General features: G+C 45.2%; 1 protein-coding gene across 2 annotated transcripts; it reads right to left on the bottom strand.

Moving 5' to 3' along the window:
* Nucleotides 1-1,827: 1,827 nt before the first annotated feature.
* GPR179 (G protein-coupled receptor 179) lies at nucleotides 1,828-22,097 on the bottom strand. 2 transcript variants are annotated; one of them, XM_001372028.4, is made up of 11 exons: nucleotides 20,920-22,097; nucleotides 19,297-19,405; nucleotides 14,422-14,509; nucleotides 13,458-13,693; nucleotides 12,696-12,764; nucleotides 12,264-12,373; nucleotides 10,826-11,064; nucleotides 10,448-10,586; nucleotides 9,469-9,574; nucleotides 8,745-8,891; nucleotides 1,828-6,869 (listed from the first exon to the last, which is right to left on the bottom strand). In XM_001372028.4, the coding sequence occupies exons 1-11, from the start codon at nucleotides 21,714-21,716 to the stop codon at nucleotides 1,962-1,964; spliced, it is 6,948 nt and encodes a 2,315-aa protein (XP_001372065.3). In that variant the 5' UTR covers nucleotides 21,717-22,097; the 3' UTR covers nucleotides 1,828-1,961. The 2 variants fall into 2 exon arrangements, with proteins under 2 accessions (XP_001372065.3, XP_056672802.1); XM_056816824.1 differs by having other exon boundaries at nucleotides 13,551-13,693; nucleotides 20,920-21,951.
* Nucleotides 22,098-24,323: the final 2,226 nt, after the last annotated feature.

Here is a 24,323-nt window from a genome sequence, read left to right as displayed (position 1 = left end):
TAACTTTTATTGATATATTTTGTCCTTAGATCCCAATCACTTCCCACTCCAGAGCATTTATTCCTGAAAAGAGCATTTTTATCTTGTAATTCACTTGGCCAATTTGAAGGAGTCAGTCCTAAGGAGAGACAAAAACTCTAGGACACCTGGAGGTCTTTCCCCCTTTCCAAGTATCATGCTAAATTTCACTCTATGGGATTCTTTTCTTACAAAAGGTGACACCCACATTTCTGCAGGTATACCTCGAGAACATTCTATAGCTAGGACTATGGTCTTGCTCACTAGTCCCAGGCTCCTTTGCTGGACCTATGTGTTTTATCTCCCTCCTCCCCACCCCACTCTTTTTCTTCTCTGCTTTTATCTGCTAGTCATTCCTGGTATTCTCTTAACTTGACTAGAGAGGTGTGGTTCCAAAAATAGCCTAATATCAGTATAGGGCATCTCCTGAGTGGGCCCCTTTGGATTATAAGAGTTTTTGTTTTTATATACAGGAAGTATTTCACCTGCCCAACAATGGTACTTCTAGAAAGTGGAAGAGCAGTAAGTGGTGGGGGCAGCAGCTGTGGACCTGACCTTACCTTTGTGTTCCTTTTTCCTTCTTTGGCAGTGAAGGTATGAACACAAGAAAACAACTGGTCTACCAGTCTGGGGAGGTGATTTGGAGTGGTTTCAGCCTTGAAGCAAGAGGTGTCCTTTGGTCTCCTTTCTAAGAGAACTAGAAAAGGGGACACTGGGGTCACTTTTAGGAGGGAATATTTCTTCAATCCAACAAGAATGGGATAGGGTCCCAGGTGGTATGCCCGGTGACTGGGAGAAATGTATTTTAGGAAGAAATCTGACAGCTAAAGAGAAGGATCTTGGGTTTTCTTGACTATCCCCTGGAGGAAGGGATTATCAAGCATTATTATGAACATCTGGGTGTCATAATTTTATAAAGAAAATTCATTGCCTTCCTTAGCTGAGGCAGTTTGAAGATTAATGAAGCAGATGGGAAAAATAATCAAAAGTCAACTTGACAAGATCAATAAGGCAGGTTTCATATTTTTGCATAAAGATCAGGTGATTTGACTTAACCCACTGTAGTATTCCTGACGGTGGGGACCATACTTCTATCCTGAGTATGGAACAGCTGTCAGTATATTGGGGCAGAAATCCTAGGGCAGATGTGACTGGACAGGAGTGTTGCAAATATCTGGAATGGTTGGATTTTTTTGTTCACACAGACACTTGAATCATGCCATTTGTATACTTCAACATGGACCTGGGAGACCTTTTGGAAATAGGTGAGGCAGGGACTGCCAACTCTTTCACAACCCACACCACTAACTTAAATGTGGAATCAAAACTCTAGTGACAAACACAGAAGGTGATGCATATTCTAGTTGAGTAGGAGGATTCTTCAGAGTTATTTGTCCTTTTGGTGGGAAGGGGTAAAAGGGAGACTTAAAACAAAGGTGAACATATAGATAACTGCAAAATCACTGGAGAATTCAAGTTTGCCTTAGAGTAATTCCTTTAAAATCAGTTTTCTTTTGACCCATCTAGAAGTTGTTTAGTCATTTCAGTTCTGACCTCTTTATGACCCTATTCAGGCTTTTTTTGGCAAAGATAATAGGGTGGTTTACCATTTCCTTCTCCATCTGAGGCAAACACAGTTAAATGACAGAATCACATAACTAGTTAGTTTCTGAGGTCAAATTTGAACTCGGGTCATCCTGACTCTTAGCCTGGCAGTCTATCCTCTGCACTCCCTATTTCCCCCATTCAGAGGGGAAAGATACCAACTCACAACTCTCTAGGAACAGAGAGCACAATCTGAAAAGGGTATTTACTCTTACTTTTTAAAAAATGTTTTATTGATATCTTCTATCACAATCGTTTCCCACTCCAAGACACTTATTCCCAAAAAGAGCATCTTTGTACATCTTGTAACCCATTTGGCCAATTTGAAGAAGTCATTTCTAAGGAGAGACAGCTGATGAGGTTGAGTCCCTGGTTTGAACCTCAGGGGATGATGTTCCTTGGCCTCCTGCTGAGGAGGGAGGCTGTTGACCTTTGACTTCTTGAATACTCTTCTCTGAGGTTGGGCCAGCCTCTGGCTTTTCCTCTGAAACATTTTGGGTTCCTCCATCATTTTCAAGAGAACTGACACTGACCACAGGGACAGAAACTTTGCTTTCTGGAGGAAGACACCCCCGAGGTCTGTGGACTGAATGGCTAAATGGTTTCTCTTGGACTGTTGGGGGAATTTCTGCTTTAGTTTCTTCTGAAACCTGAGAGGCAGGTTTCCTAGATCGAGCTCTGGTCTCTGCTGTGATACTCTCCATTTTAATTCCTTCTACTTCCATACCTCCCCATGGGCATACCTCTGCTGTTATGTTCTCTATACTGCCCTGGCAAGTGATTTGGGGATTGTCTGGCTGAAGGCCTGCTGGGGCTATATTCTCCCAAGGACAGACTTCTTGGCTGAGTTTCTCTGTTTCTGATACATGTTCTCCAGGTTCTCTGGATCTCTCTTTTCTGGATGTTTTTCCCTTCTGTTCTTGGGATTCTACATTTGTGCCCTCTACCAATCCCCCTTTCTCTGCTGCTTCTTTACTCATGTCCCAGGGGCAGATCTCTGCTTTCCGATTGTGTTGAAGATCTGCTTTGCCTGAACTTATTTTACCCCCCACACCTTCTAATTCCTGGGAACCAGCTTTGAGTTCAGCAGTGTCATGAGGATCTGGTTGGAAGGGGGCATCCCCCAGGTCTGTGCTCTCCCATAGATCAACTGTCTTTTGCTTTCGGATTAGCCTCCCTTGTTTTTTATGTGTAGTGACAGCAGCTGCTTGGGTTTGTGATTTTTTAGAGAGTTTTCTTTTTTCCTCTTGAGATTCTCTGTCTTGATCCTCCCTCTCTGTCAGTTTCTCAATTGGTCTTTCACTCATTTCCCAGGGACATATTTCTGTCATGTTGCTTTCTGTAGTACCAACTTCTGGCTCAGGGGCTTCCCAAGGACACACCTGAGTCACCCTACCCCCCACATTGCCAAGTACTTGGGAGCTGACAATGCCTTGATCATCTGCTTGGATGGATGGATCCCCTGAATCTGATTCTTCCCATGGACAGATGGATTCCCTCCTTCCACTGAGTTTGATTCCTTCTTTAGAAGTGTGATCTTGAGTCTTTAAAGATATCTCCTTCTCAAGGGTTGCCTGATCTTTCTGTAGGTTTCCCTCATCTGTTTCCTGTCCCCATCTCCCTTTCTCTATTGTTTTGTCACTCACTTCCCAGGGACAGATCTCTGCCTTATTATTGGAAGGATCCTCTTCCACTTCCCAGGGACACACCTCAGCTACTTTGCTGTCAGATGACTGTGAGGTCACTGGGGCTAGAGCTGAGGGACTCCTCAAGTGCATACTATTGTCCCAAGGACAACCAGATTCCTGCTCTTGAATTGATTTTGCAGCTTGTTTTGATGCTTTGCCTCTCAGCTCTTCAGAGCTCCCCTTTTCCAGAACTGTTCCCCTAGCCTCCTTGGATTTCCCATCTTTCTCCTGTCTCAGGCCCTCTTTCTCAGTTGTTTCTTTGTTTACCTCCCAGGGACAGATTTCTGCCTTTACATTGGGTAACACTGCCTCCACTTCCCATGGACATACATCAGCTGTTCTGCTCCCCACAGTGTTTACTACCTGAAAACCAGCTTTGAGTGGACCAGTGGCTTGGGAGAAGTCCCCTGGGTCCGAGGTCTCCCAGGGACAAGTTGCCTCCCTCTCTGATATTAGCCTCTCTGCCTTTTCCCGAGCAAGTACAACTATTTCTTTGGATTTTCTGGGCCCTTTTTCTGTACCCCCCTGGGAATCCTTAGCTACCTCAGTTTCCAATGTGTTTTTCTCTCTTGTATCCATTGGCTTCCAGGCTAGCTCTACTGTCTCAGGTGATATAGTCTGCACTTCCCATGGACAGACCTCAGCTGCCCTGTTCTCCATACTGCCTGAGACCTGAGACCTGTCCATAGGTTGACCTGTTTTCTGAGGCTCTGTCTTGGGAGAAGAGATCTCCCAGGGGCAGACTGCTTCCTGTGTCTCAATCAGCACATCTAACTTTTTAGAAGCTACAGTAGTTGCCCCTTTGAATTCCTCTTTATCCTTTTCAAGAGACCTTTTCTCTGCTGCTCCTTTACTCATCTCCAAGGGATAGATTTTCTCTCTAGCAAGCTCTGTCTTATTTATATTTGGTTCAAGGGCTTCCCATGGACAGACCTCTGCTGTTCTACTCCCCATAAGGCCAGGGTGTTTAGCAGGGTCTGACTCTAGAGAACAGGCCTCTGGGTCTATATTTTCCCAAGGACAGGCTGCCTCCCTTTCTTGTTTCTCAGTTTCTTTCCAGGTAGAATCTCCAGCCTCTCCATAGCTCTCTTTTCCAGAGACTTTTTGCTTTTCTTGTAGTAAGTCTCCATCTGCTTCTTGGCCTGCTGTCCATTTTCCAACCATTTTGTTCATCTCCCAGGTGCAGACCTTGTCTTTTCTGCTGCTAGACAAATCTTCTTCCATTTCCCATGGACACACTTCAGCTACTTTGTTTCCCACGCTCCCTGAGAACTCTGAGGTCCCTGGGGTCTGAGTTGAGCTGGCTAAGGGACCCCTAAAATCTGTACTTTCCCATGGGCAGAGAGATTCCCATTCTTGATCCAGTTTCTTTTCATCTTTCCAAAGCATTTCTTTCCTGAAAGTCTGCTTTTCTTCCAGCGAGTGCCTATCTATCTCTTGTGACAATTTTTCTTCATCTCTTGTTCCATCACTCACTTCCCAGGGACAAATCTCTGCCTTGGTGCTCTCTTGTTTGTGAGCTTCCACCTCAGTTACTTCCCACGGACATACTTCTGCTGCTCTTCTTCCTATGCTGCCCAGTACCTGGTGACCATCTTTGGGGTGGTCATTGTGCTGAGGACCTGGTTGGGGTGGGAGGCCTCCTACGTCTGTGCTGTCCCGGGGACAGACTGCCTCTTGATCCTGCAGCAGCTGCTCAGGCTTTTTCTGAGCCATGACTATCATTCTTTTGGATCCTGATTTTTCAAGGGTTTTCTTCTTTTCCTCCAGTGATCTCTGTCCAAAAGTTCCTTTACTCATGTGCCAGGGTGAGGCCTCTGCCTTTAGGCTGCCTGGTCTATCAGCTTCTAGCTCTGGAGCTTCCCACGGACATATTTCAGCTGTTCTGCTATCTATGCTGTCTGGCGGCTGGGGACAAACTTTAACGGGATCCTCATATCTCCCTCTTAGTCCTCTTTCTCTCCCAGAGGTTATCTCAGTTGTCTCAGCCTCTCTGTTCCTGCTGACAGGATCCCGTCTAACCTGCCTTGGAGTGGCAACCCCCTTCCACTTTGCTTTCTCGGCGTCCTGGGAAAGTCCCCTGCTCTTGCCCTCTTGCTCCTTGCTCCCTTCCTGGGGACAGACACCCAGCATTTTACTGGTGTGAGTGTTCTGCTGGTTCTGAAGAGACTCCTCGTCATCACAAGTAGCCAAGGCTGCTTGTTTGCTCACAGGTTTGGGCCGGCCGGCTCGAAGAGTTCTAGCAGCCAACCCTGTACCCTCTCCAAAAGCCTTCCCCTTCCCTACCTTTTCAGAACTGTCTAGCCCGTTTTCTTTCTCCTTGTAGCTGCTCCGGGACTGAGTTAGAGCCTTAATGGCTAGTCCCAGGTTCCTCATGGAGCCCTGTTGGATGGGGGTTTTGAGGCTATGGGATTTGGGAAAGATCCTAAGCCTTTCATCATCAGTGTCATGGACGTCTCCCTCTGGGTGTTCTATTCCAGCCTCCACACCCTCTGTAGCTCCTCGCTTCTCCACTACCATTGCCACAGAGAGGGCTTTCAGAAGCCGGACTCTAGCTGGGGGATGACTGTGCCCCCTGCCTGTCCCAGGAGCAGGTTCCTGGCTTGTACTTTCCACCCTGACTGGTAGTTCTGCATTTTCCCAGGGGCAGACATAGGTCAGCAAGCTGGGGTCTCGAGCTGGGGCTGGTATTGGGGGTGGGGCAGGGACTGGAGCTGGAGACAAAGTTGAGGTAGGGGACAGTGTCTGTGAATCTCCTAGGCACGGCCCCCCTAAAGCCAGGATGGGTGTGGAGATCTGATGCCTCATAGGCGAGGGTGGTGGCCACCTCCCGCCTGGCTCATGAAGCTTCCCAGAGGCATGGGAGCTGTCTACGCTGTTGCTCTTGGCCGGTGATGGAGGAGGTGACAGGGAATCTCCTCGAGTCCGCTCCAGTCGTCTGGCTGATGGCCTCCTGGCCAGACTGCCTGCCCCTGCCTTGCGCCTCTCCTCCCGCTCTCGAGCCAGCCTATAGCTCTCTTCCAGGTAGGCTTGGCTGGCCAGGAGCAGTGCCTTCTCCCTAGAGCCAGCTACCACACTGAGCGATTTCTGCAGAGAGGCGGCCCGTGCCCGGGGTAGCCTCTCTCCCACGGTCAGGTTGTGGGCACTGGCTGACCGGAAGCCGAGTGGGGGAGGCACTTCCATGGAGTCTCGGCTTCCCCCTCTTGAGGCCTTCTTTGCCAGCTTCCTCCGGAGAAGAGAATCAAGGAGTGGGGGGTCTTGGTCCCTCCGGTGGTCATAGGTGCTGTGGGATTTGCGCAAAGTGGGTGGTGGTCTCTCAGGTGTCTGGACCCCAGAACTGAGGAGCCGCCGCCGAGAAGAACGAGGAAAGCTGCCCCGGCCTGGGGAGCTGGGGTCCCGACGAGCCACGGCCTCAGGGAACTCAGCCAGGCGCCTCATAAAAGAGCGGCCCAATCCCCTTCTGGAACTGCCTCTCTTCTTGGGCAGGTGAGGGTTGTTAGCAGCCATCTTTTTGGTTTTGTGGACCTCCAACTGGGCATAGAGCTTCTTTAACTCGTCCTGTAGGAGTAGAGAGGAGAATTGAGCTAAAGAGCACCCAGGCATGGCCCTGGCCCTTTCCTCTTTAATCAAAACTCCATTCAGCACCTGCCTTCACATAAGCTATTAAGAGGGACTGCAGGTCCCTCTAAGCCTGGTCTCAGCTTGGACTCATCACTCACCAGCAATGTGGCACAGTAGAAAGAGCCCGTGACCTAGGAGTCTGGTGAACTGAGGCCCGCCCCAGGCCTATTGCAATCACTGTGCTCAGGTACTTTATTCTGACAACTCGATTTCTGCCCCTGTAAATAGCAGGGAATAGCAGCTGCCCTGCATGGTTGTGGGGCTTTGGGAGATCTGGGTGATTTCATTGCCAATGTGCAACTTTTAAAACTTCTAGTCATAGAGAATTACCTGTAATGGTGAGAATGGCATCACAGATGTGAACGTACTTTGAACAAGATTTAATGGAGCTTCCTATGGCTACCAAATGGACATGAAAGGTATAGAGGTGGCACCGAGGCAGGGGGCTGGACTAGATGACCTAAAGTTGCTTCCAGTATAAGGATCGTGTTGGTTTCAATCTCCATGTTTTTCTTACTCCTGTCATGGCAGCCCTAGCTAGACCGAGCCTGTTAACCGGTTTCTTTTCAGGAGAGGTCATGTGGTGTAGTGGAAAGGTCTCTGGATTTAGATTCTGTCCTACCTCTCAAGGCACTACACAGCTGTCAAAATAACCTTCCTAATGTTCTTACGGTGTCACTCCAATGTTACAAAGACAATGTTACAATGTCTTCCTTTTCTTAAGTAACCCTTCTAGGAAAGGGGTTCACCATTTTTGTGGCCCCCTCTGGCCATCTTGTGTAGCCTAGGGACAGGCTTCTCAAAATCATATTTTTAAAAGCATAAAAGACAATTCTCAGGATTACAAAGGAAACTTACAATTATATTGAATACTATTTCATCATATTAAAAGACAACAACAAAGTCTCCAGGCTACAGATTAGGAACCCTTGATATGGGGTTAAAGGGATATTCTGCCCTTCTGGCATTTAAGATCAATTACAATCTGGTTCCAACCTATCACACAGACTTCTTTGATAGTCTCCTTCATGATTTCCACATTTCAGCCCCCTAGACCAGCGTTGGTGAAGATGTGACACGTGTGCAGAGCCATCACTCAGGGAGCTGCTCCAATTCCCCCTCTTCCCAGCGTCCAAGGACATTTTTTTGCCTGTCCCATTCCTCTCTCCAGCTGCCCAAAGTGAATACTTCTCCCAGTATTGGGGGTGGGGGGGCAGCAGCTCACAGATAATTTTAATTTGCCCTCTGGACACTGTAACTCAGAAAAAGTTCGATAATGGTGACAAGGGGGACTCTTAGCTGTTCATCTAGAATTATCTAAATTGTGTAGCCTGTCCCTTAGGCCTGATATGTGCTCCTTCCACATCTCTGCCTGGATCATGTGCTACTTTCCCCTTTGCCCCTCCTCCATTTTTATTTTTTAGTAAAAATACTTACCTTCTGTCTTAAAATCAATACTAAGTATTGGTTCTATGGCAGAAGAGTGGTAAGGGGTAGGCAACTAGGATTAAGTGACTCTTGTGCAAGGTCACAGGGCTAGGAAGCATCAAATTTGAACTCAGGTCCACCTGATTCTAGGCCTGATTCTTAATCCACTGAGCCATCTAGCCACCCCTGTTCAAGTTCGTTGTTTTTTTTTTTAATTAAAATAAATGTTTTAAAGTTAAAAAAACAAAAAAATGAAATCAGGAGGCTAAAAAAAGCAAGCAAGGAAAAGATATTTGGGTGAAACACAGCAGGGAAAGAGAACCAGGGGGATTTGCCAGTTCTGAATAGCTAACATCAAAAGGAGATGAGAAGGGCAGTACCCACCCGAATGTCTCCAGCATCAAGACTGCAATCGCTCCAGGCAGAAGCAATGCTGCTATTGAAGCAGGAGCCTGATCTTTGTAGGTCCAGCTCATCCTCATAGACTTCAGCTGCAATCTCTTCCCGAGGAAGGGCGCCTGGGTTCAGGAACTGAAGGTGATAGAGTTGAGAGGGGAAAGTCTCCTCTAGGCTTCCCTCCTTTTCTGTTCTAGTGCCTTACTCTGTTCCATATATTCCCTTTGTTTTGCCCTTTACCCCATTTTCCTGGGATCTTCAGATGATTCCAAGAAAAATCAAGCTACAGTTGGAATTCTTATGAAAAATTAGGGGTCCCCTACCCTCTCCATTAGGAACAGCCTTATTGATATATTTTTTCAGACCTCACCAACTCACCTTACCATCACTCCCAACCCAAGGGTCTCCAGTACTTCGTAACTTTTCTCCCCCATATTAGAAAGACTGTGTAGGGACTGTTTCCCCCCGCCCATCAAGATGCCATATGATTCCTGTCCAATTCTTTGGCTTTGCCTTCATACCACTTACCTCATTTTATCTCTCCCCTTTACTGAGACAAGGGCAGGGGGCAGGAGGTTGATGAGAGCCTGATAGCCTCAACAGGACAAATATCTACAACTAATGAACTTGGGGTGACTTCATTCTCTTAAATCCTCCAAGGGAAAAAATAAGAGAATGCCAATAGGGAGGTAAGCAGGCTAGGAGGCCTCACCTTGGGGATAAAGAGCAGAGCCAGAGTTGTGGTGACGGTGCCATGAGTGTGGATAAAGAAGAGGAGGAGGGTCCAGTCTGGGTGTAAGGAGGGGACCAAGATGAACCTGTGAGTTGAGTGAGAGCAGGGAGTTATTGAAATGAATAGACTATTGTAGACTATTGCACCTGATACCCACCTGTTTCATTGGTTTTCTTGTCCTTCTACCCTGAGAGCTGGGATATGACATATTGGGTGGGTGGGTGGGGGGTCCTGAGCTTCACATATCTTAATACCAACCTTTCTTTCAAGGCTCAGTTTAAGTTCCATCTCTGTGAAGTCCGCCAGACAACTCCAAAAGACTGAACTAAATGACCTTCCCTTCCCAACTCTGCTTTCCCTTTGCAACATTTAGTCTGTCCTATTCAATACAGCACATAATTACATGTTCTGGGGTTGATTATTGTTATTTTATGTCTCCTCACCTCAAATATAATTCAGTATCATTCAAATGCCAGTGTCTTTCCCTGAGATTATCTCTAATTTATCCTGTATATATCTTGTTTGTACTTGACTGTTTGCATGTTGTCTTACCCATTAGATTGCAAGCCCCCTAAAGGTATGAAATGTTTTTGCTTTTGTTTCTCCAGCTCAGTACTCAATAAATGCATGTTGACTTTATTTGAGCAAATACTTATCGAATATATGATTTGTGCACTGTGCTAGTCCCTGGGAGAGATACAAAGATAAATGAGGTAGAGTCTCTGCATTCTAAGGACTGACAATCTAAAAACTCACTCTTTTATTTCTTTGTATTTCTTAAGCTCTTAGCTGGGCATAGAATAAACTTTAAGCAAAGTGACTGATTCACAGGGGACTAAGACTATCTAGGTTGGGAGAAATAGGAAGGTGCTAAAAGGGTGGGCAATTTCAGGGACTGAGAGATTAGGTTTGTGGGTGGACAGCAATTACGAGTAGATGAATGAGGAAGTGTTCTTACCTGGCTGCATGGAAGGCAGCAGAAACCAGAAGTTCATTGTGTAGAGCGATAGTCATGTATCGTGGCTCATGAAAGGCAGAGGGCACTGCCCGGGTAGCATAACAGAGGAAACTACCCCAACAAAGGAGAAGCATCTCAGCTTGGAGAGAAGAGAGGCAGAGGCAGAAACACACTGATTAGCAACCAAGATCAAAAGGTCTAGTCCCTTTTTGTTGCACAGAGGTATGTGGGAATGTGGGGCCTCTGGGGAGGGACAGTGAGGAAGATAGGATGGGGGATGTTAAGGAGAAGAAATGCTGATAGTAGGAGGAAAGAAGAAAGGAGAGTTGAAGGATTTGGAGAAGGGTTTAATCTGGTGACAGGAATAGGGCATCTCACCCACAACCATGATGTAGTCCCAGCGGTCATAGTGACAGAGATAAAAGTGACGGCCAGCAGATGTGTGACCACGAATAACCAAGGGTGCATGATGGACTCCCCTCTCCAAGGTGCCTATTGTCCAGGCTGCCAGAAAAAACAGAACCAAGAGCAAGAGAAGTCCAAGGCGCCTCAGCAGCTGGCCACTGCTCAGGTGGGGAACCCGCTGGGCTGTTCTGGACAGGAACAATTGTAGTACTCTGTAGAGAAAGGAAGAGTCACATCTCTTACCCTGGAGTTGAGGTATGGAAATGGTCCAATTAATTGATGAGAGAGACTAGGAGATGGGTAGATTATGGAATAATTGAGGAGGGGCTTGAGATGGTGGGAGAGGTTATATAGTAATGGGGAGGAAAGAGGGATAGATTATATATGAATTCTACCTGAATTGAGTGTCCTATTATATATTATTATAAGTATATATTATCATATGTTATAATTATATATGAATAGAGTGATTAAGGAGGGGCTTGAGGATGGTGGGAGAGGTTATACAGTGATGGGGAGAGCAGAAGGGTAGATAATATATGAATTACACATAAATTGTGTTCCATTATATATTATAAGTATATATTATCATATATTATAATTATATATGAATAGAGTGATTGAGGAGGGGCTTGAGGATGGTGAGAGAGGTTATACAGTGATGGGGAGAGCAGAAGGGTAGATAATATGTGAATTACACATAAATTGTGTTCCATTATATATTATAAGTATATATTATCATATATTATAATTATATATGAATAGAGTGATTGAGGAGGGGCTTGAGGATGGTGAGAGAGGTTATACAGTGATGGGGAGAGCAGAAGGGTAGATAATATGTGAATTACACATAAATTGTGTTCCATTATATATTATAACTATATATTATCATATATTATAATTATATATGAATAGAGTGATTAAGGAGGGGCTTGAGGATGGTGGGAGAGGTTATATAGTGATGAGGAAAGCAGAAGGGTAAATTAGATATGAATTATATCTGAATTGAGTGTTTATATTATATATAAATCATATATTATGCTATATATAATGCTATATGTAATTCTATATTATATAATAATTCTTTGTTATAATTATACATGAAGAAAGTGATTAAGGAGGGGCTTGAGGATAGTGAACAAGGTTATATGGTGCTGGGGAGGGGGTCTGAGTACAAAGTTGGGTGGGTTATAATGGAAAGGGGCTTAAGGACCCCAAGGGGTCAATTATGGGGTGCAGAGATGGAGTCAGAAAAGCAGGATGATAATTTTGGGATCCACATTTGAGAATTGCTTCTCTACAGTGAAAGAAGTGAGTTGGACCCTGGGGTTGTGCCTTCTGATGAATATAGAAAACCAGAAGCCTGGCTTGGGGAGCTGGAGTTGAGGTGGTCTTTGCCTTCAGGCACTACCTGTACAGCTTGAGCGTGATGGTGCCATAGACAATAGCAAAGCCAAGCAGCCGCACCCACCGAAGAACAATGCAGCGGAATATGCTTGGCTTGAAGTAGAGGATGAAGACCTAGGGGAGATGAGGTGGGCAGTCAGGACCTGGAACAGCGACCGTGAAGCTCTAGTCTTTTCCCCCTTTCCCCTACCCTTGACAGTTCCATCCCTTCACAGTTTGGGGGGCGGGGCTTTCAGGGAAGCAGAGTAGGAGTGCTTCCTCCTTGATAACTCCTAGCTGCTTAGAGGGGAGAGGTGGGTGAGGAGAGGGAACACAGGGACATGCAGAGCTCTAACTACGGAGGTGACAGTGACAGTTGGGAGAGGGAAGAGATGTGAATACTTAAGGGGGTGAGAAAAAAAACCCGGGGGTTGGGGTGCCCAGGCCTCGGACTCACAGGAAAGTAGAGCAACAGAGATCCAAAGAGGATGGTCTCCAGTAATATGACCCCAGATGATCGAATCGTCTGCAAGTCCCAGAGAAGAGGGAGGTTTCTGAGAGCAGGCATGGCAGTGGGCATGGGTGGATTGCAGGAGGGGGGGGGGGAGTCTCAGTTTTACTTCAGCCAGTGGTATCCAACCAGTCTAAATATCCTCCATTCATGCCCCACCTCTGCCCTGTCATTAACCCCAGCAAGATGATATAGTTAGAGCACTAAAGCCTAGAGATAGGAAGATCTGAGGTTAAATGCTGCCTCAGACACTTCCTAGCTATGTGACCCTGGGAGAGTCACTTAACCAATGCCTGCCTCAGTTTCCTTGATTGTACAAAAGGGGGATAATAATAGCATCCACTTCACAGGGTTGTTGTGTGGATTAAATGAAGTCTTTATAAAGCACCTGGCACATAGTAGGTGCTCAATCAATGTTTGTTCCTTTCCTTTCTGTTCTTTCAGATCCCAGCCACACTGTTTTCCCATCTTTTTTGCCATCAGCAGACCATTACCACTTCCCCCAATTCCATTTTCCCCATTTCCAATCCTTGCCCCACCAACTGGTAGCCTGGCCCCCAATTCTCTACTCCTCCCAGATTAGACCACAATGACCTCATCTGGCTTGGGCCAAATCAAACAGTATGGCTCTCTGTTTGGGGGGGGGCTAGAGAAAAAGGGTCTTGTGGGGAGTATGATGCTGGAGAAGGGGAATCCCCTCAGGCTTGCCTTGCTCCTGCGGCAGTGGTAGGAAATCAGCATGCTGAGAAAGACGGCCAGCATGCAACAGGCTTGGCAAACCAATACAGCTGCTCTGAGCACCTGTGTCTCCTCCACCAGGCATGGTGAGGCATCCACACAGCTGGCACAGCCCTCTGGGCATGGCTGGCATCGAAGCAGTCGGCCAGAATTGCTTCTCAGGGCTCCATACTGTCCCATAGATTCTGCAATGCTCTTGTCTGCCCCTGTAAGACAAATCCCTGGTGTGAAGGACCTGAGCCCCCCTATCCTGAGGCTTCTTACCTGATGTTCTACCAAACCTCCCTATCATGGGGTCACCCTACTTCCTCTTCCTTCTGGTAGGACTTGGTCAAGTAGGATGATTGAAGAGACTCTTCTAAAAAAATCTCCAAGGAGATGTTTTAAGCACTAGAAGTAAAAGGGGGGACATGGCTCAGGGTTCCTATTGATCCATATCTGATTTATACCCTTGGCTCTGTTTCCTGCCTTCCATCTCTTATAGTTTCTTCTCAGCTACTTTGCCCTTTCCCAACCCCTACATTGTTTCCCACAGGAATTTCAAGCCTTTCCCCTCATTCTTCTTCTCTCAGTATGTGCTCCCAGCCTCCACTCTTTCTCCCCCATAGTTCTTCTCTCATTCAATCAATCAACATGTATTAAATGCCTACTCTGTGCCAGGTCTGTGGTAAGTACTAGAGAGAGAAAAAGAGGCAAAAGACAGTTCCTGCCTTACAATCCAACAAAGGAGACAACATTCAAACAAATACACAAAGCAAGCTATGTGTAATATAAATAGGAAATAATAAACAGAAGGAAGCACTAGAAGGAAGACCCAGTAAAAGAAGGGAGGTCATCCATTTGAGGAGGGAAAGTGTTCTAAGGATGGTTGAGATTAGGTTATTCTGGGAAATCTGGGAAAAAAGACACAATTGACAAGCTCTGAGGTACCTACCCATGGGGAGACTGGGTCCATAGAAGCCCGGTCGGCAGCGGCAGAGGTAGCGTCCAAGGATGAAGCCGTGACTCTCCAAAGGTACACACTGTAAGGAGAGACAGGCCCTGCATTGGCATGGGAAGTGGGAATTTCTGGCTAGTCTTCTGTCTCTAGGTAAATAATTCTCTCCACTAAAGAATACCATCAACATCCAGTTGCTCTAAGGGGAATCCTTTTTTGCCCTGGTCATGCTCTTGGAAATCCCCTACCTCCTTCCATATCCCTCTGTCCCTGCCTATGGCCTGGAGATTAGGAATCAACCAAAAGTTTTTTGCTGCCCTCCGTATAACCATGGTCTATCTTTTGCTTCAGGGCACCTAAGGGACATAGTAGATAGAATGTTGGGTCTAGAGTCAGGAAAACCTGAGTTCAAATCCAGCCTTAGGCAGTTCCTTGTGAGACCCTGACCAAGACACTTAGTTTCCTCATCTGACAAATGAGCTGAAGAAGGAAATGGTAATCTACTCTAGGATTTTTGCCAAGAAAACCCCAAAAAGGAGGTCATGGAGAATTGACACAACTAGGCAACAAATATCTTATTTCAATGGTTCCCTTTTGTTCTCTCTCTCCAAATCCAACCTCTTTGGCACTCTGGTGGGTAGAAAGACTGTAAATGTCTTTCTGGCGCCCTCTGGCTTCAGTAGAAGACTACATACCCCATCAGAAGGGATGTCAGGATAGCAAGAGGCCAAAGCCAGCCCTTTATTTCTCCCTCATTCATCCATTTGGCCAAGATAAGGAAGGAATAGGGTCCAAGCTGATGCAGGTCCAAGATGATCACATCGAAAGTGAGTGATCCCCAAATCTATATCTTGATCTCCATCCTCTGCTCAGAGTTCTAATTTCAGTTTCCCCACTCCATAGAAGTCAAGGAATAAATGTTTGTTGACTTGACCTCTCTTTCCTCAAAATACTTTCTTATCCCTCTCCAATTTTTCTATTTCTTTTTTTTAATCCTTACCTTCTGTTTTAAAATCAAGACAATTAATACTAATCCTAGTAGAAACTACAAAGGGGCAGCTAGGTGGCTTAGTGGATTCAGAGCCAGTCCTAGAGACAGGAGGTCCTCGGTTCAAATCTTGGTTCCATGATAGAAGAGGAGTAAATGTTAGGCAATTGGAGATTAAGTGACTTGCCCAGGGTTATACAGCTAGGAAATGTCTGAGGTCAGATTTTAACCCAGGACCTTCTGTCTCCAGGCCTGGCTCTCCATTCACTGAGTCACCTAGTTGCCACTTCTCTATTTCTTTTGAAGACTATATATGTAAGTACAAAAGGCTCTAAGCTTTTTCATCTTTGATGCTTCCCTCTTTTTCATTTCCTATAGTCATTCCATTGCCACGTCCTGTCTGTTCTATCATTACACTATCATCTTCCTCTCTTACTCACCCTGCCCTAGTCCAGACTCATCGTTTTTTTCCCTTAAGCTCCAGAAATAGTCCTCTACCCACTTCCTGCCATCAGTTTACCCCCTTCCAGTTCAACTCAATAAATAATTATTAAGGACCTACTAGTAGTATGCAAAGCACTGGTGAAAAAATTTTTAATGAAAAAATTGTTCCTGCCCTCAGGAGGAGTTGAAATTTGTGGGAGTGGACAAGAATTAAGAGTACATGAATGAGGAAGTGTCCTTGCTTGCCTGAACAGAAGCGTTTATTTTCTCCTGGGGGATAAGACATGTGATCATATAATAAATATGAGATTGAATGGCTCAGTGGATAGAGAGCCAGGCCGGGAGTTGGGAGGACCTGGGATCAGATCTGGCTTCAGACACATCCTAGTGGTGTGACCCAGGGCAAGTCACTTAAGTCCCAATGCCTAGTCCTTATTGCTCTTCTGCCTTGGAACCAATGCTTAGTATAAACTCTAAGACAGAAGATCAGGGTTTAAATAAATATGAAGCTAACACCAACAACCAGAGGTTCAGGAAAAGCTTCCTATGGTGGCAGTGGTGGTGAGAGCAAATTAACTGAGCCTTGAAGGAAGCTAAACCTTCTAAGAGGGTGAGAAAGAAAAGGGTACATTTTGGCTATGGGGAAACCACTTGTTCAAAGGCGTGGCAATGTTCCAAGAACAGTTAAGTGGAACAAATTGGCTCAAGCACAGAGTTTGTGAATAATAATAATAATAATAATAATAATAATAACTGAATATCATGGTAGATGAACCTACGACATGGAGTCAGGAAGACCTGAATTCAAATCCTGATTTAGAGACTTACTAGCCACTTACTGGCCCTGGGTTAGCTTCTTACTCTCATTATGCCTCAGTTTTCTCATCTATAAATTAGGAATAATCATAGCACCTGCCTCCCACTATTGTAATAATCAAATAAGAAAATACATATTAAGTGCTTTGCAAACCTTAAGGCACTGTTGCTATTAATTATTACTGTAACACCTTCCTACAACTGTACCTTTGTACAGCCTGTTCCTCTATGCCTGGAATGTCTTTTCTCTTAGAGGCAATAGGAAGCCATTATAGATTTTTGTGGAGGGGAGGGATATGCTCAGAGCTATGTTTTAGGAAGATTATTTTGGCAGTCATGTGGAGGATGGATTAGAGAGAAGCCTGAAAGTGGAGAGGGAGATCAAGAAGCTGTTATGATATCCCAGATGAAATGTATGGGGGACTTTACCTGAGGGGTTAGGGGGAGATGTGTGGCCATGTGAATCTAGAATAGGGGATAAATTTGAGAGCTGATATGGAAGCGGCATCCCTAAGATGTGGTAATTGACTGGATATGGTGGAGTGGGGCAGGGAGAAAGAAGAACCCTAAGTGAGTGAGCATGGGCGAATGGAAGAAGTAGAGAAGTTTGAAAGGAGAGAGCAGTTTAGGGACAGAAGATGATTCATTCATATTGGACATTTTAGATACCTGCCAGACATCAGTACTAAGAACTGACTTCAAGTCTCTTTTGCAATTGTAGCTTATATTTTCTCCCCTTCTTCATGTTGTAGTTTATACAGGATGGCTCACTATCCCCCATTCTCCTCTTGTTCTCTTTGGTGTATGCCTTTGTTGAAGATGATCTTGTCTTTGCCCTTTCCCCTGCCTTTTCCACTTGTTGAAATCCCTTCTTTTCTTCAAGGATCAGTTCTATCATTTCCTTAATGAGACACTCCCTGATTTCCCCAAAAGAAAATTATCTTGTTCTTATTAGTATTCTCATAACACTGTCTTGACTTCTGTTTCTCACTTGTGCATTCTGTATGGCCATTATTTGTGTCTGTCTTTCCATTAGATTGGAAGTTCCTTGAGGGTAGAGTCTGTCTTATTTCATGACTCTTTCTTTAATAATTGCCACAGAACCATGCAGATAATAGATATCTTTTGAGTTGAATCTGATGAATTAATTCAGCAGGATGGAACTTGGAGAATCTTTGCTCAACCTCTGACATTCTCCAAAAAGAGAAATAAACGGTAGGAGATAAGAAGAGAAGAGAAGAAAAAGGAGGGAAAGACTGTACTCTCATTGGCTTAATGGGTTAGAACAATGGTAATAAAGATCATAATAGAAACTATGAGGGGGCATCAAGGTGGTTCAATGAATTGCGAGCCAGACCTAGAGGCAGAAGGTCCTGGATTCAAATGTGGCCTCAGATACTTCCTAACTATGATCCTGGGCAAGTCACTTCATCCCCGTTGCCTAGCCCTTACTGCTCTTCTCTGCCTTGGAATCAAAATACAATATTGATTCTAAGATGGAAGATAAAGGTTTTAAAAAAAAAGAAACAATGTCCATGTCATAGTTACTTACTTTCAATAGAATTTGGCTGTTGTCCATTCCTTAGGAGAGTTATCCAGTTGTCTCACATTGGAGACTATAGATATTCCCCAGATAGGGATGATTCAGAGTGAGACTTTCCCTTCTCTTGAAGAATCCACTTCAAACACACATCCTACTCATGAATTAGATGATCATCTTTGTAGAAGAAGGGTAATTCTAGGTGTCCCATCTACATTCCAGTTAGCTTATAATTCTGTAATGTCTTTGCTTTTTCAGAAAATAAAGTGTGCATATATTTTTGGGATACTTACTTTCAAGGGGACGTTCAGTATGTGGGTACACGCTTTCATTTCTATTACATTTTAGAGACATCTTCATTGGAATGAAGGCCTTGGATTGACATCTATCCAAGGAAGGTGTGAGATTTCATAGAATCAGGGATCATAGATTTTGAGCTGGGATTTGAGCCCAGGTCATCTGACTTTAAATCAATTAATCAACAATTATTTATTAAGTTACCTACTATATGGCAGGCACTATGCTGAGTCAGTGCACACCTTTAAATCAACACTCCTCGGTTCTATCATGTTTATTCAGAATAAATATGAAGTGAGCCTTTGGTATTCCAGAACTTACTCTAGAGCCTGGAGTTGTAGACTCAGCCATCATCTCTTCTCAACTCCAGTCCGTTGGTCAAAATGTCTCAGTACTGATGTCTATAGTCCCCTTTCTATTCTTTTATCCTTTTACCTGTGTCTTTATAGTCTGCTCTCTGTTCCCCCAATCACCAGGAAGGGTCCCTAGCAGGGAACAAACCCTGAAGCGCTGAGAGAGAATATGCACAAGACATACTGGCAGCTTTAGGGGAAATAGTTGAAGACAGAAAAGAAATGGGTTCCCTTGAAATCCTTTACCCTTTCCCTCACTGAACTCTCTGGTCCTGCCACTATAGTCTCATTTCAAACTGTGGAGCTTGAGATTTCAGCTTGTTTCTGCAGCTTCTGAGACTTGAGTGATGGGAAAAGGAAATTGGACACAAACTGAAATCCTGGGCCAGGGAGTCCTCCCCAAACCCTCCCATCCCACCCCCATCCATCCATACCTGGGTGCTATTGAGGTCACACTGGTGTGTATTGGAGAACCAACCAGGGCCACTGGCACATTGATCGATGTCCACATTCTGAAGCTCAACATCCATCTGCACCAGACCCCTGGAACAGGAAGGGTAGGGAATGGGACACCTGTACCACCTTCCCCTTGTCTGTGCTTCAATGGGAGAGTCCCTTTCCTAGCAGGGACATAACTCTCCAAGGAATTGGATTTTGAAGGAATTTGGGGATGGAAGAGTAATGTTGCTGGGACAGATGGAACTGGGCTGAAGCTCTTCTTCCCGGTCCATGACTAGGATGAATCTAGGAGATACTGTCACTGAGAAGAGCTCAGTCTAGAGGGCTGGGGCTCTGTCACAAAAGGATTTACAGACTAATTCAACACAGTCTCCCATGCAAACACACACACACATACACACACACACACACACACACACACACACACACACACTACCTTCCCTCTCTCCTCATGTCAGTAATGTGTTAATTGTCATGAAGAGGTGAAGATGAATCAGAGCACCACTGAGCCCTGACTCAGATGCTCACACTCTACTTCCTAGCTCTGGGGAAATGGTAGAGGGCTGCACACAGTCAGGTGCCTGCTAGGTGGTGAGGCACCCTGCTTGGGGGGTAAGATTGGAGAGCCAATTGCCAGAAATGAAATGAACACCTGGGACAGCCTCCCTACCCTCTCCAAGGCTGTGACCATGAAATCTTTGCTTCCTCTTTCCCAGTAGCATTTTGAGTGCTTGGGTGTCCCAGGTTCTCTGCTTGATTTAATTGGCTTTTTTTTTTCATGGATTGTGAAGGAACTGGGGAGGAAGAGGGGTCACTTGTTCAGGAGCATCAGATGTCCCACTGGTAAAGGCAAAGCAGATCTGATCCTCTTAATCAATGGGCACTGCACAGTGCAATAAGCTTGGGAACCTGGGATATTGGAAAAAGTCCAAAAGGATTTGGCAGCTGAGGCAGCTCCCAGAAAGGACTGGCCTCCTGGAACTCAACTGTCCTTATGGAGGCCCTCTCTCAGTGTTTTAGGGGGGCAAGAGACAACATCTGGGCTAGTTTCGCATGTACCTTGGAAGTGAAGGCTGTATCAAATCATTATTTTTTCTCCTCTCCTCCCATCTTTCACACAACAGAAAAGCGCTCACCTGTTTGCATGTCTCTACACAAAGATAAATACACATATGTCTGCATCTATATGCCTACATACACAGTACACTTATGGACAACCACAGATACTTGTCCCTAAACCTGTATATATATGTATATATATGTACATATATATATAGCTATATTCACATAAAAACCCAAATATGGAGACATATGCACAGAAATATTTGTGGATTGCTATGCAAACATGCATGCCAGCCCAAGCAGGTAGATAAGACATACATACCGTCAAAAATGTGTCCTCAATTCCTATATCTATGCCCACAAAGATGCCCAGGAAGGGATAGATACCTACCTACCAGGATGCACATGTTTGCATATATGTACACAAGTATCAATTTTATAATTATGTGCACATTTCATTTACATAAACAGTACATATGTGTGTATACATATATATGTTATTTATACACAAATGTGCAAGTAAAAAACACACTTACCTGACCTCAGGACTGAGATCCGGCTTGAGCCCATAGAAGGTAGTTGAAAGCTCAATTAGCCATCCAGGTCGGAGTCGACCCCCCTGACACTCCAGAAAGGGGGGTGAGAGGCGAACATGACTTGTGTCACCTACGTACCCATCTCCCCGTGGCCATTTGGGGCTGTCCAAGCTGCCCAGGTCATTGCTCAGCACTCGCTTTCTTAAGGCCACAGTAACTCCAACACCAGCTAGGCTTGCTTCCTGGACTCTGGTCATTGATAAATCCTGCAAGAGGGTCTCCTCTCCTTTTCTGGTGGCCTGAAGTGCCAGCTGAGGCAAGGAAGCACCAGGAGCTGGATTGAAAATCAGTGATGCCCGGTATGCCCTTGGGTCACCCTCAGCCACACTTCGTACCAATGCTTGGTACCATTCTATATCCTCTTCCACACTGGACTCTCGGATGTCATTGGCTTGGAGCAGCATGTTGAGGAAATTTGCAGCTTGTGCCAAAGTTCCTGCAGCTCCCTGCAGGACTGGGGGGAGTCCCAGGCTGCTCCCTGATCCTTGTGCCTCATAGCGCCTACTGCAGTTGGCTCCAGCCAGTTTCTGGGCATCTCCAGAGTAAAGGAAAGCCAAAGCTGCCCCTGCCCCTTCTGGGGGTGCCCAAGAGGGCACAGATCCTAGTTTGCCTTGGGAAGTCAGGGGGGGTAGAGATCGAGGGTCCCGGGGACTACCCAGGACCCAGTCATAGAAACACCAGCTCAGTAGTCCCCAAATGGCAGGGGGCATCACCTGTGCTCTGATGCCCAACCTCATACCAACTTCAATGGATTGCCCAGCCTCTGAGAGACTTCAGTATCCAGGCCACCTTAGAGCAGTTCAGGAAACTCTGGGAAGAAGCTGGCTCCAACCTGGGGGAATTATTATCTTTTTGTGTGCTGGAACCATGCCTTTTCTCCTTGCTCTCTCCATCTCTATCTCTGTCTCAGGCTCGATCTATCTCAGTTATTTTCCCTTTCTCTTTAACCAACGTCATAGGCTGGCTCCTGGACGTAGGCAAAGGGGCCCTGCCCCTTCTCGCTCTCTAAGCACCACCCCCACCTCAGATACACTTAATCCTGGCATAACACCCCCCCCCATTCAGTCTACCCCCCTATCCCCACATCTGCTCCAAATAGAGATAGACCCAGATGGGATGGAAAGGAAGAGAAATGGGATGGAAGAGAAAAGAGATGAGAGAATAGTCTGGAATTCTCTCTCTCTCTCTCTCTCTTTCTCTCTCTGTTTCCCCCTCTCCTTACTCCCATCCTCCACTCCTCTGTTTCCTTCCCTCCTTCCCTCCCTCCGTTCTCTTGCTCCATTAGGAGAGATGGGCAAATCCAGGATGGGGAGCCATAGCAACCGTGGGTGAGCTGGTGCCCCCCTTCCCACACCTATGTTGTTCTCAGCCTTGTAGCAGGAACTCATCAGGCATGAGGAAAAGCTAGTTTGTATCCCTGGGCAAACCATTCTTCCTTCTTCCCTCCCTTCAGTTTGGAGATGGGAGTGGGGGGAGTTGGGAGAGGGTTGGAGTGGCTTCTGAGATCAGGGATCTTAGAAGAAGAATAACATAGCCATACAGCATCTTAAGGTTTGCAAAGCTCTTTCTTCATCGCAACCCTCTCAAGCAGATAGTGAAAATATCATTGCCCCCAATCACTAGGAATTATTTGTTGTGTTTAAACAAACTATATCGATACATTTATTAGAATATATAGTTACCCTCATTTTACATATTTGGAAACTGAGACTCAGAAAGCTTAAATTCAACAGATTTTGTCCAACAGATAGTAAACAAGCATCTGAATCATGATTAAAGCCTTCCTCTCCTGACTCTCCCCACTCTAACACAGCATAATGAGAACAGAACTACAAGGAATTTTCTAATTTTGCTCTATAAAAGAGAAAATCTGGGCCCAAAGAAAATCAGAGACTCATCCAAAGACACACAACAGGTGGATAGTAGAGTCAAAAACTCAGATATCCTAATTTTTTTCTACTCTACCATAAACTGCAGCTACTACTGCAAAAGATAATTACAATAATGATGGGGTAATAAAGAAAGATTAAGGAGATCTTTTCATGATTTTAGAAATTAGAATGTAAGCTCCTTAAGGCCAGGGACTCCTCTCACCCCTCCTGCCTTTTCTTTGTGTTATTGGTGTTTTTAGCACAGTGCTTGGCCTTTAGTAGGTTCTTAATAAATACTTGTCAATGGGACTGATTTTAAATTCATCTTTTTCCTCTCCTTCCTTTGTTGGTCTTTCTATTGTTATACTTATATTACCAATATTCCCCAAGTGAAGAGAGAGCTATGTCTTGAAGCCTGTATCTCTGGGTCCCAGATGCCTGAGAGAGGCACCTGAGGCTGGGACAGCAGGAGCCCTGTGGGAAGGCTCTCACAACAAAGCCCTTGCCCTTCCCTTCTACTCTCTAGTGACCTTTTCTATCATTGATGACCCCCCACCTACTTCCCAGGCTGTTTGCTGCCCTAGATCTACATTTCCCTTTGATAGAGGTGAGCCTTGTCCCTTTCTTCTACCTTCCCTGAATCTCTTTTCTTGGGTTTTCCTCAATCCTTGATGCTTCTGAGTTGGTCAGAAGGGAAAGAAAAAAAAAAACCTTCTCAACCTCAAACCATGAACCATCTCTCTCAGGGTGCTCCATTGTTGTTCAGTTAGTTTTCAGTCCTATCTGACTCTTTGTAACCCCATTTGGAGTTTTCTTGGCAAAGATACTGGAGTAGTTTGCCATTTTCTTCTCCAGCTTACTTTGTAGATGAGGAGATTGAAGCAAACAGAGTTAAGTGACTCATCCAGAGTCACACAGGTAGGAAGTGTCTAAGACTGGATTTGAACTCATGAAGATGAATCTTCCTAATTCCAAGCCCAATGCTCTATCCCCATGCTAATTCAGCTTAAGCTGCAAAGAAAGAATGGTGATGGGTGGCAATGCAATACAATGGATTTAGGATTGGACTTTTTTTTTTTTAAGAAAATTAAAAAGAGTTCAATCTAGCTTCAAACACTAGCTGTATGACACTGGACAAGTCAATTTGGCCCTGTTTACCTCAGTTTCCAATCTTTAAAATGAGTTGGAGAAGGAAATTGCTCCAGTATCTTTGCCAAGACCCCAAAGGAGATCACAAAGAATTGGACTCCAAGGCCAGCACTCGACTCACTGTGCCACCTAACTGCCCCCTGTATCTTTCCTATTACAAAAAGTAGAGGCTATAACTTGGTGTATATGGGTCTTTCTTTCTTTGTCATTCATCTTGGGGCCCATGCTAGTAGTGGAATCTGCTTTAACTTCTTCATTTTACAAGGAAAGAAACTGAGTCTCAGAAGATGTTGAAATGACATGCCCAATGTCACACAGAAGTAG

The sequence above is a fragment of the Monodelphis domestica genome, chromosome 2 (assembly GCF_027887165.1).
Source record: "Monodelphis domestica isolate mMonDom1 chromosome 2, mMonDom1.pri, whole genome shotgun sequence".
In the NCBI taxonomy this organism is placed as follows: Eukaryota; Metazoa; Chordata; class Mammalia; order Didelphimorphia; family Didelphidae; genus Monodelphis; species Monodelphis domestica.
This window is presented reverse-complemented; position numbering and strand designations above follow the sequence as displayed.

What these genes read in the sequence shown, in the direction of transcription:
- GPR179 (XM_001372028.4), bottom strand. Translation starts at nt 21,716, where the DNA reads ATGAGGTTGGGCATCAGAGCACAGGTGATGCCCCCTGCCATTTGGGGA. An exon ending in GTGACCTCAATAGCACCCAG is followed by an intron (nt 14,510 to 19,296) that starts GTATGGATGGAT and finishes CTCTCCTTACAG; the next exon opens with TGTGTACCTTTGGAGAGTCA. An exon ending in CTCTGCTCTTTATCCCCAAG is followed by an intron (nt 8,892 to 9,468) that starts GTGAGGCCTCCT and finishes TATCACCTTCAG; the next exon opens with TTCCTGAACCCAGGCGCCCT.